Raw genomic sequence first — 13,841 nt, forward strand, 5'->3', positions numbered from 1 at the left:
GCCTGCGCGTCCGGAGCCTGTGCTCCGCAACGGGAGAGGCCCGCATACCAAAAAATAAATAAATAAATAAATAAATAAATAAATAAATAAATAAAGTGTACAATTCAGTGGTCTTTAGTATATTCATAGATATGTACCGCCATCACCACAGACAATTTTAGAATGTTTTCACCACCTCAAAAAACCCCCCCAAAAAAGAGAAACCCCATATTCTTTACCTGTTGCACCCCTCCCCTACCCCCAGCACTAAGCAACCACTAATCTATTCTCTGTCTCTATAGATTTTTCTTTCTGGACATCTCATATACATGAATCCTACAATATGTGGACTGTCATCACTGGCTTCTTAACATTATCAAGCTTCATCCATGTTGTAGCGTGTGTCAGTACTTAATCCCTTTCTGTGGTCATATATTCCTTCACGTATCACATTTTGTGTATCCATTTATCAGTTGCTGGACATTTGGGTTGTTTCCACCTTTTGGCTGTTATGAATAACGCTGCTGTAAAATTTGTGTACAGGTTTTAGCGTAGACATATATTTTCATTTCTCTTGGGTAGGTACCTAGGAGTAGAATTGCTGGGTCATAGGTAACTCTGTGTTTGATCATTTGAGGAACTTCCAAACTGTTGCCCAAAGCGGCTGCACTATTTTTCATTCCCACGAGCATGTATGAGGGCTCTGAATTCTCTATACCCTCGCCAATGCTTGTTGTTATCTGTCTTTTTGATTCCAGACTCCTAGTGGATGTGAAGTGATATTTTATTGTGGTTTTGATGTGCACTTCCCTGTTGGCTAATAATGTTGAGCAGCTCTTCATGTATTTTTTTGCTGTTCATATATCTTCCTTGAAGAAACATCTAGATTCCTTGCTTATTTAAAAAATTTGGTTATTTTCCTTTTATTGGTGAGTTGTAAGAGTCCTTTAAATATTCTAGATAAAAGTCCCTCTTCGGATAGATATACGACTTGCAAATTATTTTCTCTCATTCTGTGGGTTGTCTTGTCACTTTCTTTTTTTTTTGCGGTACGCGGGCCTCTCACTGTTGTGGCCTCTCCCGTTGCGGAGCACAGGCTCCGGACGCGCAGGCTCAGCAGCCATGGCTCACGGGCCTAGCCCCTCCGCGGCATGTGGGATCTTCCCGGACCGGGGCACGAACCCGCGTCCCCTGCATCGGCAGGAGGACTCTCAACCACTGCGCCACCAGGGAAGCCTGTCTTGTCACTTTCTTGACAGTGTTCTTTGAAACACAAAAGTTTTAAATTTTGATGAAGTCCAGTTAATGTTTTTCTTTTGTAAGAGGATTTCTTTAGTACATGTTACAAAGCTATTAGATATCTTTTCATTTTCTCAATGTAAAATTATAGAAAATATGATGTTTGAAAAACTGCGCCACCCCTCAAGAAGGTTTGGTGGATGGAGTTTGCTTTCCCCTCAAGAATCATGGACTTAGCTAGGGGTTTTCACTCCAATGCGTCTCTTCATGGGTGCTTCAGTCATTTTGTATTTTTCTTTCAATTTTTTGGTATGCTTCTAACTGGAGAGTTTTGAACGTAACAGGGAATTTTAAATAAAATCTCTACTAATAGTAAATAAAAGCAGAGAGGTCTAACATTTTTAGACCTTATGGATATTCTGCTCTTTGCTCTCCTACTGCATTTGAAAAACAGCTGTACGTGTTTCACCACATTCTGCCTTTCATCCAAAGACCACTGTATGTTCTGTTTATGCAGAGCAAGGCTTCACACTGGATGGTCACAGTAAATGTGATAAAGAAAGCCGACCGCTTTCATGTGGATGACCTTTCTTCCTTTGCCAACAGGTATGGCAGATCCCAGAAAACGGACTCACCCTTTCCCTGACTGAGCCCGTGGTCATTTTAGAAGGCCACTCAAAGAGAGTTGGCATTGTGGCCTGGCACCCGACGGCCCGCAACGTGCTTCTCAGTGCAGGTAGGAGCCGAGCTGGCCTCTGCTTTCCCCTTGCCCTCGCTTCTCGTGGCCTCTGTGTGGAGGGAGCAGCAGACGGTGCTGACTGTGCTGGCGGTTGTGAAGCAGATCATTGGAACCCACAACAGGGTGCCTAAATGTGGGAGTTCCCCAACACCCGTGTGCATGTGTGTGTGTCAAGGCCACCTGGGCAAAGCCAATGGAAGCTGTGGACTTCCTGCCTAGAATTAGGAACAGACACATGCTTACTTACATAATCACATTTCAGCAGAGTCGTGGTTCCTGCTGGGGCCCTCCATACCTCCATGGCCCTCAGTTGTAGTTATTCCTGATGTAGTAGAAGGAGCCGAGTGGGAGCTGGGAGCCCTGGGTTCCAGCTTTGGTGTTGCCGCCAACTTTGGGGTAATCCTGTTAGTCAAATACCCTCCTTCCTTTTAAAAAATACTTTCATCTTTCTCCTTATACTTGTAGTCCATGTATACTATGGAGAATATATATAAACAAAAGGGAGAAAAGAAAAATCATTTACAATCCCACCACCTGGAGGAAACATCATTATTACCCTTTTGATGTTTCTTTCCAGAGATATTTCTGTGCCCATAAACAATTTTACATACAAAGATGGGTTCAGACACTTTACGTGTGACCTGCTTTCTGCACTTGCTGGTACACTGTGGTCCTTTTCAGGTGCCATTACGTGTTGTATGATATTTTTAATGACTCCATTAATAGTCCATTGTCTGAATACCTCTGTTTATTTAGTCAGTCCCCTATTTTGGGACATGGAGGCTGTTTCCGATTTTTCACTGTTAAATAGCACTGCAGTGAACCCTTGTGACCAAGTCCTAGTGTTCCTATTGGCTTCCCACTTGTGTAGTTTCCAAGTTTCATCTTAAAGAAATCTTTATCTTTGTCTAAAATCTGAGATTTTATCTGCTTTTATAGAAGTAATACAAAGGACAGGAAGGAGCTTTGTGAGGTGATGGAAATGTTGATCTTGACTGTGATGATGGCTACATGAATATGTACGTGTATCAGAACTTAACCAATGTATACTTAAAATGGGTGCATTGTATTGCATGCAAACTATACCTTAGTAAGATTGGCTTATAAAAAAAGCAGTGCTAATGTTAGTGGTAGAATTTTAAAGATCTTTCTCCAAACCAGTAAAAAGGAGAGGAGCAGTTCAGTTTTTAACTGGGTATGAAGGGTATTTGTGACATAGTGAGTTAAGTTAAAAATCTAATTCCTGGGGCTTCCCTGGTGGCGCAGTGGTTGAGAGTCCGCCTGCCGATGCAGGGGACAAGGGTTCGTGCCCCGGTCCGGGAAGATCTCACGTGCCGCGGAGCGGCTGGGCCCGTGAGCCATGGCCGCTGAGCCTGCGCGTCCGGAGCCTGTGCTCTGCAACGGGAGAGGCCACAACAGTGAGAGGCCCGCGTACAGCAAAAAAAAAAAATAATGCCTGGTACCTACTGAAACCAAAAACTACTTAAAAAAAAAAAAATTAAGACTCTCTTTTTTAAAATCACAATTGACTATAACTGGGAAGCCTTCCAGTGTTCTACTCAGAACCTCAGTCTGATAAGGAGAGAAAATAATTCCAAAGGTGGAATTCCCTCATGGAAAATACCCTACTGGCCACCTCCTTGAGGTCAAATCTAGGGTATCATCAGCAGACTGAGCCCAGTCTCCCTTTTACACGCAGAGGAGAATGGTTGATTGCAGCGTTGTGCATAGTTTTGCATAGTTTAAGACTATGTGATCCATCCACAGTGGCTGAAGTTACTCATTTGTCTATGATGAACGAGGCAGAGGATGGGTCAAATCTCCATTGCAGAGTTTAGCTCCAACTTTTCATACTGTCTGTCGTACAGGTTTTTTCACCCATTTCCTACTTCTGACCCTAGGTAACTTAGGTGTCCTGGTTATTAGTGGCTCATTTTTCTAAGTGCTTGCAGAATTGGCTTATTGACAAGAATCCATCTTCAGGATATCCATCTCTCATTTTGCTTCATCCTTGAGCTAATGTCCTGGAAGCAGCAAATGGTGCCTCTTTTTAAAGGGGCCTCGGGGACTTGGGGCCAACCCTGGAGGGAAGGGAGGATGGAGCTGAAGAGCTGAGGGGCTGTGGCTCAGTGGACCTGTGGCCTCTTTGGGGATCAGGTTCTGAATTCACGTGCCTACTTGACAACAGTTTGTGCTTCTCAAATCAGGCCAGTCTTGGCCTATTTTTCTCCCCTTTTAAAGATAAAGATCTGCTGTGAGCAGATGGCTAGGCATTTCCCTTCACTTGTAATTTACATGCTTTTGTGCAAGACCGTGTCTTAACAGCATCGTTGATGGGAATAACCTGCTATCCAGTCTTTGTCTTGAGCCTCCTAAACCACCATTTAAACCCTTTACTTTTAGTTCCTCTGGAAGAGAAAGAAGCTGTATTCGTTCTGATGCTTGTTTTACTAGAAAAGGAAACTTAAGATCACTCAGGGTCCACCAGCCCAGTTAACTCTTAAAAAAACCCATAGGGTTCCATTTTCCTGTTGTTCTTCGTTTTTGTTTGTTTGGTGTTTTTGTTTGTTTCACATGAGCCCAAACTTCACAAGCTGTATTTTTCCTTTAATGTGTTTCTTTTACACAAATTTCTTTTTTTCTTGGTCACATCAGTTTTTGACTGCCAGTAAGTAAGCCTTCTTATAATTAGCATCTCCATTTCAATACATAGGTGTGTTTATCCTTCCTGTATTTGTATCAATAGTTTTCACAAATGTGTTGTTGTGCAGGTGTTTCTCATCCCTGAGGGGTGTGGTTCTGCTTGCTTTCAGGCTGTGATAACACCATCATCATCTGGAACGTGGGGACGGGGGAAGCCCTTTTAAACCTGGACGATATACATTCGGACATGATTTACAACGTGAGCTGGAACCGGAACGGCAGTCTGATCTGCACAGCCTCCAAAGACAAGAAAGTGAGAGTAATCGATCCTAGGAAACAGGAGATTGTTGCTGTAAGTATTCTTAGGACAAAAGCCCCAGTATGTGTAGCGCTTTAGGGAGTGAGAACTTTCTGCGTTTTAAGGCAGACCGCAGGGGCTGGGGCTGCCAGTCCGTGGACCCTTGCTGCGTGCAGACAACAAACTGTGAATCAGAAAAGTCTCGGCCAGGCTTCTGTCTCCCAGTTGCCCTTCTCTCCAGAGCTGTGCATTTCTAGCTTTTACCCAAGCCTCCCCTCTCACTTGGCGACCATTTCTCACAAAGAAACAGTTTTTTTTATCAGTTTGCTTAAGAATGTGCAAGTCTAGAGCAGCTAACCCACAGAGTTTACTGCCTGCTGGCTTAGGACTGCAGATGGATCTGTTGATTCCCTCCCCTGCTCCCCAGTCGGTCTTTAAAGGGCCTGACAAGATGCCATGGGTTCTCTCCACAGCTCAGCGTCCCCGTTTCTGCCACCTGAGCTAGGCCTCCACAGAATCACACATCACGGCAAAAGATGGACACTCGGGCCTTTAGTCAGGTTGACACGGCAAGTGTTGCATCCAGAGGTGCCTCACTTCCGCCCCACTCCGTGCCTCGTCACGGCCCTTCTCTGAGAAGGTGGCTCTTGGCCGGTGATACTTCTCAAGAGTCGGGTGACAGGCATGGCTGGTGCTTATCAAGGCCCCGTACCCCGTGCTTTCTGCACTAGAACCTTCCAAGGGGTGGGGCTGGTGGGCTCCCGCCAAAGATATGAGGCTAAGGAACGGGTTAGCCAGACTCGACTTTCTGTCCTATGAAATTGCTAGATGCTGTAGTGACTATCCACCTTCAGGTTATTATCATACTCTTGAGAAACAAAGGCTTGGCAGAGCCGTTTAATGTGTTTTGTTTTTGCGGAGCCTGGACTTGGGTTGGTGGCAGGGGCTGGTGGAAGGACTGAGGCCTTTCAGTCCAGACCTGGCGCGATTGCCTGCTCGCCAGCCGAGGGACCTTGGCCAGATCCCTTGGTGTCGCTTTGTTTCCTCCTCCTTCAGGGAGGGGAGGTGGCCAGTACTGACACGCTCGTGCACGTACGTGCACACGCACACACACACACCTTTGACGTGAGTGCCATGTGGGGTGGTGGGGTTCACTGTCTGAGACCCCGCTCTCCTCCACTTTTCCTTCCCGCAGTCTGACTGTGTAAGCTGCCTCTTTGCTCTCTCGCCCAGGAGAAGGAGAAAGCACATGAAGGAGCCCGACCCATGAGGGCCATCTTTCTGGCTGACGGCAACGTCTTTACCACTGGTTTCAGCCGCATGAGCGAGCGGCAGCTGGCCCTCTGGAACCCGGTACGCCCCTTCCCAGCCCTGCCACCCCTTCCCCAGCCTCGAGCTTTCTCTTTTCTGAGCGGACCTTTGGGTTGGTCAGTAGATGATAGGGTTCTCAGTGTCGTTTGCTGAACTCCTGCTTGTCTTAAGTTGGATGTGAAGTTCTCATCCTCACTGGAGACTTACTGCGAAATGTATTTTAAAAATGCATTCTTGATACTCCCAAGGAGTCTATGTTGACTGTAGATTTTAGAAAGAATGCGTGAAGAATCCAGTGTTTTAGACTTGGGAAATAAGTTCTAAACTTAGTTAAAATATTTCCTAAAGAACATGATCAAATGTCTAAATCAAAATAGTCATGCTTGGGAAAATGTTCATGACAGCACAAGTGGGAAAAACGTACTGAACTGCATATATGGTATGATCCCAATCTGTGTGTGCTTCTATGTTGGAAGGAAATAGGCCAAAATGGTAATTGTTTCTACCCCCCACTGGACCGTGGGATTACGGAATATGGGATGATTTTTATGTTTTTCCTTGTACCTTCTAATTTTTAAAAGAACATGAGTTTATTTTTGTAATAAGAAAAAGGTACTTTTAAAAAAGAAAGCAGTCACAAAGGAGATAGGCTCTCATCTCTGTCATGGGATCACACTGATGTGTGCATTGATTATGTTGCCAAATCAACACAATTTTCGGTGAGTTGGATCTCATCTAGTATTCCTATTGGTAATTACATGTATGAATATCATATGTGCATTGTTTAAACTTTCATTATTTCAGGGAAATGGCTAACTTAATTAGGGATGAAAAATGTATCATCTTATAAAAATTCACCTTTTAAAAATGTGTGTGTGTGTGTATTTTTTTTTCCCAGAAAAATATGGAGGAACCAATTGCTCTGCATGAAATGGACACTAGCAATGGGGTGTTGCTACCTTTCTATGACCCTGACACCAGTATCATTTACTTATGTGGAAAGGTAAACAGTAATTTTGCTGTTTGATCTTAAATTTAATCCTGTAAGAAGAAAAGTTTATCCTTCAGAGATTTAGTAGATGAGCAATTGTATAGAGAATAGTGCTCCGTGGGTACGAGCTTTTGAGGGCCTCAGAGACTCTCCAGAGGGTTCTCGCTCCTGGTGTTCAGTGTTAAGGCCCAGGCCTTGCAATTACATGGCCTGACTCAAGTGTCAGGAGGTGACAGTTGTTACAAGAAGACCCCACACTGAACTCAGGACACCTTCCTGCTGCCTGATGATTTCTGCCTAACTAAAGTGTTGGTAGCTTTATTATCATTACTGTTACTTCATTTTAGAAGGTAAAGACCTCAGTATTCCTTATTCTTCTGTAGGCTCAATTTCCCTTAGAATTTTGGTAGTTGAAATAAATGAATTAATACAAATGGAGCTGTTGATGTGTTCCCTTCCCCAAACCTGTCAGATAGTCCCTTGCTGGGGATGAAGCTGGGGGTGTTTTACTTCTGTTCACAGTTGATGGAGTGGGCTGCAGACCTGCTTGACATTTTTATAGGTCAGTTATTTAGAAACTGAGATCTTGTCTGTTTCCTTGAAAGTCATTTTACTTGAGATGTTAACAGCTGCCATAGACTGCATTGTTACTCAGATGTTACTAACACTGGGTGGAAAGTTACTGTGAGTATGTAGAAAACAAATAGCGTATGATTAGCTTGTCTTCCATTGCTTTAGATAGTTACATCATTGAAACAAATGGAAATATGAGAAAGGAGAGGGTTGTTAGGGCAGAGTACTGCCTAGCTACTTATCACTTCTTCTTACACACACATCTCTCCCCTCAGGCAGGATTGCCTTCATTGTTCAGGTTCATGTAACTGTGCAGACAGTTATTTACACTGAGAGAGGCTAGCACGTGCTTCAGGTCTTCAAAAAAATCTGACCATTCTAAGCCAAATTATCACAGAACTTCACACATTGTAATGGGACAGCATTCTCCTCTGAAGTTAAAGGTTACTCACTAAAACTAATGTCTCTTCATTAGAAAAATCTTCCTTCTTATTATCCGATTGTCTGGTGTTAGTGCCCTCAGGTCTGTGCCCCCGGAGGTATGCTGAAAAATCAGTAATTGCCCGCTAGTCCCCCTTGGTCTTCTGTTTGTTTGTTGTGGCGCAGTTGTTGGGCAGAGGTGTTAACCTTTCCGCTCCGACTCTGACTCGGTGCCAGACTCAGTGCAGGAAAGTCAGAACCTTCAGGAGGAGGCAGAGGAGGCTGTTTAAAGGGCGTGCTAGCCTTGCATAAGCGAGGGCTTGCTCTGCCAGGAAGAGAAACCATCATGTGCTCAAGGCAAGCCTCCTAAGGGGAGGAAAGGTCAGCCAGCGTAGGGGAGTCCCAGTCAGTGCTGGGTGTATAGAGGAGAGAGACATGCACCTAAATCAGATATTTCGGCTAACGTGAAACACAAACCTGTCTCCGATTTCTTGTAGGGCGACAGCAGTATCCGCTATTTTGAGATCACGGACGAATCCCCGTATGTCCACTACCTCAACACATTCAGCAGCAAGGAGCCTCAGAGGGGGATGGGTTACATGCCCAAGAGGGGACTCGATGTCAACAAATGTGAGATTGCCAGGTAAAGGATCGGTATTGGAAAGTGTTCAGCCTGCTTACGCCGTTCGTGTCCACGCCTGAGTCTTTCTACCTGTGTGTGTGCAGTAGAATGGTAGAATTAGTATCGTTTCCTCCCGTTCTTAGAAACGTGGAGTTTGAGAGCAAGAAGAAACCCTTCAAAATCATTTCATCCAGATGTGCCCTCCCCATCCTTCAGATGATAAACTTGAAATGCAGCGGTTAAGAGGCTTCACTAGGGCATATCACACCCTGATTTAAGTAGTGAAACCATCGTCGCTTGTCTTCAGGCTGCGGCTGTGGCCAGCATCCCCTGGGAGGCAACCAGGAAGAGCCTGTCCCTGGGATGGAAATGAGGGATGGTTTTCCTGCCCTGCAGAGGGACCAGCCAGGTTCCAAACCGGGTTGTAGAGCCCACAGGTCCGAAACTACAGAAACAAAGATCCACAGCGGGTGTTAGGTTAGCTTGGCTTAGGAGGCTCAGCTGTGTGTTGTTAACTTCTGCCTCTCTGGACTACTCTGTGGAGTTTTTACAACACTGCGTTTATATGGGACATTTTTCTAAGTGTGCTGACCTGGTCACACAAATAATTGACACTTACGTCTTTAAAAATCAAAGAAATTTTTATGAGCCCTTTTTTTTATATTAATCACTGCACGGTTTTTTTTGTTTGGTTTTTTTATGATACCTTCAACCCTGTAGCTAGAATAATGAAGGAAAGCTGTCACAGATAATTCTAAATTGTGGTTTAAATCTAACTAATCAAAATGTGGTTCAAAACAGACTGAATCTGAACTTCAAAATTACATTCGGGATTTGGGAACACATTTATTTTACTGTCATCTAAAAGTTTAAAAGACGTAGTTGGGGGCTTCCCTGGTGGCGCAGTGGTTGAGAGTCCGCCTGCCGTTGCAGGGGACACGGGTTCGTGCCATGGCCGCTGAGCCTGCGCGTCTGGAACCTGTGCTCCGCAACGGGGAGAGGCCACAACAGTGAGAGGCCCACGTCGCAAAAAAAAAAAAAAAAAAAAAAAAAGACGTAGTTGGCCCTTTGTATTTGCGAGTTCCAAATCCAAGGATTGAGGATATTTGGAAACAAAAGTTCCAGAAAGTTCCAAAAAGCAAAACTTGAATTTGTGGCTCATGGGAAACCATTTACGTAGCACTTACTTTGTGTTTACAACTGTTTACATAGCATTTACGTTGTACTGGGTATTGTAAGTAATCTAGAATGACTTAGAGTATAAAATGCTGTGCCATGTTATTTATGTAAGGGACTTGAGCATCCGCAGATTTGGGTGTCCGCGGCAGGTCCTGGAACCCATCCCCCACAGATACCGAGGGATGACTGTATAAGGAAGTCATTCAGGACGCCTCCTCTTTACTCAGTATTTCTGGGGCGTTGGTTACGTGTTGGGCGCTGTGCTAATCACCTGGCCGGGATCCCCTTTCTCTTCATACCCATGCTGTGAGGCGGGTGCTGGTTTACCCCCCATGTGGATGAGGAGCTCGAGGCTGGGTCAGGTGGGCACATGCCCAGGTGTGGGGGGTGGAGCTGGCCATCCAGCCCAGGCCAGCCTTCCCACCACTGAGCTGACCGCACAGGTTTTGGGCTTGGTCTTCCTACTCTTCCCACACCCTGGGTAATTCCAGATTTTTCTTGAGTGTTAATGCATGATGTGGTTTGCTCGGATGCCAACATTTAATTCCTAAGATTGTTTTCATTTCCTTTTTAAAAATCCTGTTTACACTTAACGAAAGTTCAGCCACTTCACGTTGGCAGAAGACGTGGCATCCAGGTCATAGGTACTCTCTGAGACATGGGTGTTCATTGTCTTCTGGCTTGGTAATTGTCTTCTGACTTGGTAATTTTCTCATAAGCGGTTCATTGTCGGTGTTGTTAATCATTTCCCCACAGTTGATTTGCCCCCAGGTAATTGGAACTTGACTGTCACCATAATGCATAGGCCTCTGTTCGTGTCTCCTATCTGCTGTTCCCTAGCATAGCTACTCTCAGCTTCTATTTTCTCCTCTGTGAAATGGAAATGCTGAATTCTACCTGCTCCCCAGGATGCGTCAGGTGACGTGATGGGCAAACACAGAATGCACGAGTGACTTATTAAGCCTGTTACTTGGCCTCCTGTTTCACTTAATGCAACTTTGCCTTTATTTCTCCTTTGAAGATTCTTCAAACTTCACGAGAGAAAGTGTGAGCCTATTATCATGACTGTCCCCAGGAAGGTAAGTGCCCAGTTGTCTAGGCAATCCATGTTTTAAAAGGATTTTTTAAATCCCAGAGCTCCCTTCCTTACCTGTGGATTTCTCCACTGTGTCTCGTGTAGTCTGACCTTTTCCAGGATGACCTGTACCCTGACACGGCGGGGCCCGAAGCGGCCCTGGAGGCGGAAGAGTGGTTCGAGGGGAGGAATGCAGATCCACTCCTCATCTCCCTGAAGCACGGATACATTCCCGGCAAAAACAGGGACCTCAAGGTGGTCAAGAAGAACATTCTGGACAGCAAGCCCACGGCAAACAAGAAGTGCGACCTGATCAGCGTCCCCAAGAAGACCGCAGACGCAGCCGGCGTGGTAAGGACCGCAGGGCCTGGGGCGTGCTGGGCTGGCTCGGCCTGGCCCTCCCGAACACGCCTGCCAGCCTGGGCGTCTGCGGGCACTGTCCTCGCTGGACGGATGGGGTTCAGTAATGGTAACAGGCACTGTTTGTAGGAACCACCTTGGTCACGTGACATTCGTGAGTTTGGCTCCTTTAGCTCTCTTTTTATGATGACCAGGATAGAAGTCGGTCTGTTACCGATGCCGGGAAGATGAGGTCCCAGGAAGGAGGGAGCGGCGAGAGATTTAGAAGTTGCTGTAAGTGTTTGAGTGGTAGAAGGGTCTGGAGTGAGCGGGACTTAGAGGCAGAGATGGTCCTGGGCATCTTGGCAAGAATCGTTTCAGGGCAGCGGTGGAGACCAGAGGCTGACACTGAAGACCCCTGTGGCCACGGGGGAGCAGGGTCGAGCCAGGGAGGAGAGGGGGCTGGCATCAGCAGGCTGTAGAATGGAGTTCTGGGGGCCAGGAGGGGCCGGGAATTGTCGATGTGGAGGTGGCAGAAACAAGAGGCAAAGTGCCCTCAGGAGCTAGTGTTTTGGCTGTGACCGAGCAAGCCACATGAGGCACCACAACTTTGGGGACTGCAGGGTTTCCTGCAGAAGAATCAGCTCCACGAGGGAGAAGCTCAGGCTCTTTAGAGGAGCAGGCAGGGCAAGGGATGTAGTTCCCAAGGACCTTTCTAGGAGCTGATAGGAGCTCAGTAGCCTCTGGAGGGTCACCCGTCACCCTGGTCACATAGAAGATGCTCCTGCTGGAGTTGGCTGATCGGGGTGGTTGGGATATGGGGCAGCCTTGCAGGGATCAGTCTCTTCCTACAGTTTAGTTGTGTCCCAGGAGTCTCCATCCAGGTAGGCGCCCAGGTGGGGCCAGGAGCCGTGATACACTGGTGCTTTGCTGTGGTGCCAGTTGGCCCAGCCAGCATTCCTGGCGTTCCTACAAGGCTCAGCCGGGCCGCTGCAGCCTGCCACTTCCAAAATGGAAGGTCACAGTTATACCCCGTACATTCTACCTGTGCTGAACGTTGCTGCTTTTAGTCACCCTCTTCCCGCCCCTCTTTTTTTGTTTCCTTAGCAAAATGAAGCCAAATTGGATGAGATTTTGAAAGAGATCAAATCTATAAAAGACACAATCTGCAATCAAGATGAGCGTATTTCCAAGTTAGAACAGCAGATGGCGAAGATAGCAGCCTGAAGGTCCACCCCCCACCCTGCAGACGGAGCAAGAACGCGCTCTCGTGGCTGGTAGTTGGTGTGGTCCCAGGGAGGGCGAAAGGGAGGCACTGCCACTTGGAGACATTTCAGATCTGTCGACCAGCGATAGGCCACATTCCAGTAAGGACTCAACTCGTCTCCCAAATTTGCAGAAACAAAATGTGATTTAAAAGCTGAGCTTTTTACCAGAAAGCTTTTTTTGATGTTTTAAGTGTTATGTGACTTGTGAACTTCTAAAAGACAAAAGTGCTACTTTGAAAATCCCAGATATTCTGAATTTTAGCAAACCAACCAATTCTGATTCAGTGTCCTGCCCAAGTACCTTTGTTTTTTTTGGGTTTTTTCATTTTTTACAAACAGGGACCAATGCCACATTGCTTTTTATATTTCTTTTTTTTTTTTTTAATGTTGCCAAAACCAAAAGTAGCTTTTTTTCTTTGTATTTTGCTACTTTGCAGTATTTGTGTGTGGGGTTTTTTTTTCTCCTTAATTTGAAAGGGACAGCACTGTGTATGTTTATAAACTAAATGAAGATATTATTTTGTATAAACATTCATCTGAGAACAATCAGAGCAGTAGCCACACTGTGCTGGCTTCTTTGCAGCACAAACCTGGTCATCTTAATGACTGTACAAAAGGAAGACTTGAAAAATCATGTGGATTCATATTCCCACCCCTCCCTTTCCATTGAGTCTTCTGATCAAAAAAAGCTCATATCGAATCGTTTCCTTTCTCTTTTCTAGAAATTGGGTGGTTGTACCAGAATGGAATTTTGCTTCTTGGTTATCCTGTGCTTCAGATGATTATAATCGAACCTAAACTTGCATGTGTTTCTGCGGTTTTGTTACACACATAGAATCTATTACCTTCATCACTTTAATGTCATGTTCCAGGTTTTGGTCAGTACTTGACAAGGGTGTCCAGGACGAGGAGCCACTCGTGCTGTGGGATGTTCCTTCTTGTCCCTTTCAGCAGCTTGCCTGGCTCCCGAGTACCCTGGGATGGGGTGAGACAGACTAGGGGACCTGGAGGGGAGCGTTCGCCCCGCGTGATCCTCTGCTTTCCCACGTGTCCCGTGCTGCCCCCTCGCTGTGCTAGACAGGTCCCCCACACCCCTGGAGCTCCTGCCCTTTCTTCTCCCTCCCGTATGCAGCCCCCTCTCAGGGCTCCCTCGGCCGTCCCCCCC

At 46.0% G+C, this 13,841-nt stretch overlaps 1 protein-coding gene across 5 annotated transcripts in view; it reads left to right on the plus strand.

Moving 5' to 3' along the window:
- Window positions 1–13,479, plus strand: part of CORO1C (coronin 1C) — an 81,300-nt gene extending 67,821 nt beyond the window's left edge. For all 5 annotated transcript variants that reach the window (XM_024120544.3, XM_024120543.3, XM_024120542.2 and 2 more), the window contains 8 exons: window positions 1,825–1,954; window positions 4,771–4,952; window positions 6,132–6,251; window positions 7,108–7,212; window positions 8,691–8,836; window positions 11,016–11,073; window positions 11,175–11,420; window positions 12,516–13,479. In XM_024120544.3, the coding sequence (XP_023976312.1) occupies window positions 1,825–1,954; window positions 4,771–4,952; window positions 6,132–6,251; window positions 7,108–7,212; window positions 8,691–8,836; window positions 11,016–11,073; window positions 11,175–11,420; window positions 12,516–12,635 (1,107 nt within the window). In that variant the 3' untranslated portion in view covers window positions 12,636–13,479. The remainder of the gene's footprint in view (window positions 1–1,824; window positions 1,955–4,770; window positions 4,953–6,131; window positions 6,252–7,107; window positions 7,213–8,690; window positions 8,837–11,015; window positions 11,074–11,174; window positions 11,421–12,515) is intronic.
- The last annotated feature ends 362 nt before the right edge of the window (window positions 13,480–13,841 follow it).

This window comes from Physeter macrocephalus, chromosome 19 (assembly GCF_002837175.3).
Source record: "Physeter macrocephalus isolate SW-GA chromosome 19, ASM283717v5, whole genome shotgun sequence".
Classification (NCBI taxonomy): domain Eukaryota; kingdom Metazoa; phylum Chordata; class Mammalia; order Artiodactyla; family Physeteridae; genus Physeter; species Physeter macrocephalus.